At 36.8% G+C, this 2,463-nt stretch overlaps 1 protein-coding gene across 1 annotated transcript in view; it reads right to left on the minus strand.

Annotated features, from left to right (window-relative positions):
- Positions 1–2,356, minus strand: part of LOC109537522 (cyclic nucleotide-gated cation channel beta-1) — a 7,449-nt gene extending 5,093 nt beyond the window's left edge. The window contains exons 1-3 of the mRNA XM_019904297.2: positions 1,298–2,356; positions 838–1,031; positions 671–793 (exon numbers count right to left, since the gene is read on the minus strand). Coding sequence (XP_019759856.2) covers positions 671–793; positions 838–1,031; positions 1,298–1,324 — 344 coding nt within the window. The 5' untranslated portion in view covers positions 1,325–2,356. The remainder of the gene's footprint in view (positions 1–670; positions 794–837; positions 1,032–1,297) is intronic.
- Positions 2,357–2,463: the final 107 nt, after the last annotated feature.

The raw sequence follows: 2,463 nt of genomic DNA on the forward strand, positions 1-2,463 counted from the left end.
CTGCAGTGAGCTCAATAGAAAACACGCTTAGGAGCTTCACGTCCGAAATAATCGACATTTTTGGGCCGTTTTAAACCGTTCTTGAGCGATCAGGATGTTTAACTGACAATATCTTTCTTATTACCGAACCAAATACTTAATGTCCACACTGAGGAACATTTTAAGGCGGAAATAATCCATTGACCTCAAAAAACTCGCATTTCAAATTTTGATTTTTGATCGAAAATTTTATGAAGGGTTGAGGTCGATTTTTGCAAAAAATATCATTTCATTCAATATGCTTCAAATTGTACGTTATTTTCGCCTAAGGGAAGCGAATAATGAAATGCGCACATTATAAAACAAGCTAGAAGCTTCAGATCCGAAATAATCAATATTTTCGACAATTTTTAGCGGGTTTTAAGGAGTTACCATCGTTAACCCACAATATTTTTCTTATCGTTGTCCCAAACACTTTATATGTGCATGTTGAAGAGCTTCGTAGGGTGGCAACAAGCCCTTGAGCTCAAAACAGAAAAAAAGCACATCTGTTACATTTTTATTTTTGATCAAAAGGGTTTGAATGATTTTTTGAAAAAATATCAAGTCCCGCAAAATGCCTGGAATTTCTTAGCATTTTCATCAGACGGAAGCGAGTGAATGAAGTCAAAATATGTTTTTTTAATCTCACCTCAAAGACGAAGGCGTTTCAGGCCCTTCCAGTCTTTGCCTGACTGTTTGAGCCCTGGTGGAAAACGCATCGACCAAATGCCTTATTCGGTCCTGGATGAACTGATGATGGGTATCTGAGGAACTGAGCTGAACGTTATTGTAGAACTCACATTTGCGAAAATTTACTTGTCTGTTGATGCGGTTTCAATTTTTCGGTCAGCCACTTCGACGTTCCTTTCGTGCGGTTTGCGTCCTATTTGTTTTGCTGCATTTAACGTGACAATATTGCTGGTCGTTTCCAAATCGTTGCACCAGGATGCACGGCAAGTCGATTTGTCTGCAGCTTGATCGAGGATTAACTGTTCCGGATACACCATTCTCTAGAATTTTGCGAAAAATCTCCTTAATGCCATCAAAAGCCAGAAGGACACAATTTTTTAAACTTTTGCCGAGCACTGGAACCACTATAGTGCTGTTGAATTGCGCACGTTTAAAATATCCCAATCGGCTTGTAGCCTTTGGGAATGAACAATGTACTAAAGCGAATTAAACTTGTGCGCCTGTGGCCGAAAACAACCATTGCAATTAAATCTACCAATTAAGCTAAGTAACCAACACGGGCAGTTAAATATATTCATTGCATTACCTTTTTAAATCGGCAAATGTTTTCCATTTCTAGCTAATGGCTCTCGTTGCGTGACATCCAGATCGTTTGCAGGAAAACCGACCGACAGGACTGCGCTGCAGGACTGAGCAGGATCAGCAGACACGCGAAATCTGGATCGAAACTAACGCCAGTTATATAAAGGCTCTAAAGTCATTTCTTAATGGAAATGATCTATTTTTTGCGCTCTAAATAACTGAAGAAACAAGTGAGGATGCTTTAGTATGAGCAAGGTACGGTGTGTTCTCCAATTCTTAAAATAACTTGCTCCGCTTACAAAAAAACTCGATAAAACGGCATTTTAGGCATTGCCCTGTCGTGCTTAAATCAAGCGTGTTTAAACCGTTGTTTGTGAGTTTGAAAAATGACACACTCGGTATAGTAAAGGCATCAATAGGGAAAGCGGAAATAATTTTTATCGGTCTTTTATCAACTTATCAATAGGCAGGCCATATGGCCATCATAGAAAATGTTTGCACTTTGTCCAGATAAACCCCAAATCAATCACCAAATTTAATTAGCGGTTCTTAATTAAGTTACATTTTATTTCCGATGCTGGATTGGAGCTTTTCTACCTATTTAAATAATTTCTACACTACCTTTTATCACAAAAAAACGTATTAAGTTTTTGGATTTTTTTTTCTTCCAGCAGTTACATCAAATACAGGGCGTTAATTATTTATATCGCAGTTAATCCTCACTAATATTCCAAATATCTATCAGCATTTGGGCTTGTTGTTCATTGTAATAATATGGATAAATCAGCACTAACTCGATACTAATTGTGCATTCCAGATAAATTTTACGAAAAGAAGCCGTATGAAGAATATTGACAAAAAGCATTCCACCACCGATTTTTTTATTGAAAAATTTTTCGGTTCAAGCAGTTAAAAATGCATTTTTTTCGCTCCTTGTCCTTAATTCGTATCCTGCTTGAGTAAAAAATCGAAGAAACTCATGTTAACTTTCCTATTAGTCGCCCAGTGTGTGCAAATTGGTCTTTGAGGTATCAATAAACAAATATGTTTATTGATAAACAAATAATAATAATTAAAAAAATTAGACAATTTCGAAACCTTGGTCTATAGAAAACCTACTCATACTAACCGATATTTGAATTTCGACTCAAATCACCCGATAATGGTTAA

The sequence above is a fragment of the Dendroctonus ponderosae genome, unplaced genomic scaffold (assembly GCF_020466585.1).
Source record: "Dendroctonus ponderosae isolate FM_Combo_2020 unplaced genomic scaffold, Dpon_F_20191213v2 Dpon_F_20191213_3, whole genome shotgun sequence".
NCBI lineage: Eukaryota > Metazoa > Arthropoda > Insecta > Coleoptera > Curculionidae > Dendroctonus > Dendroctonus ponderosae.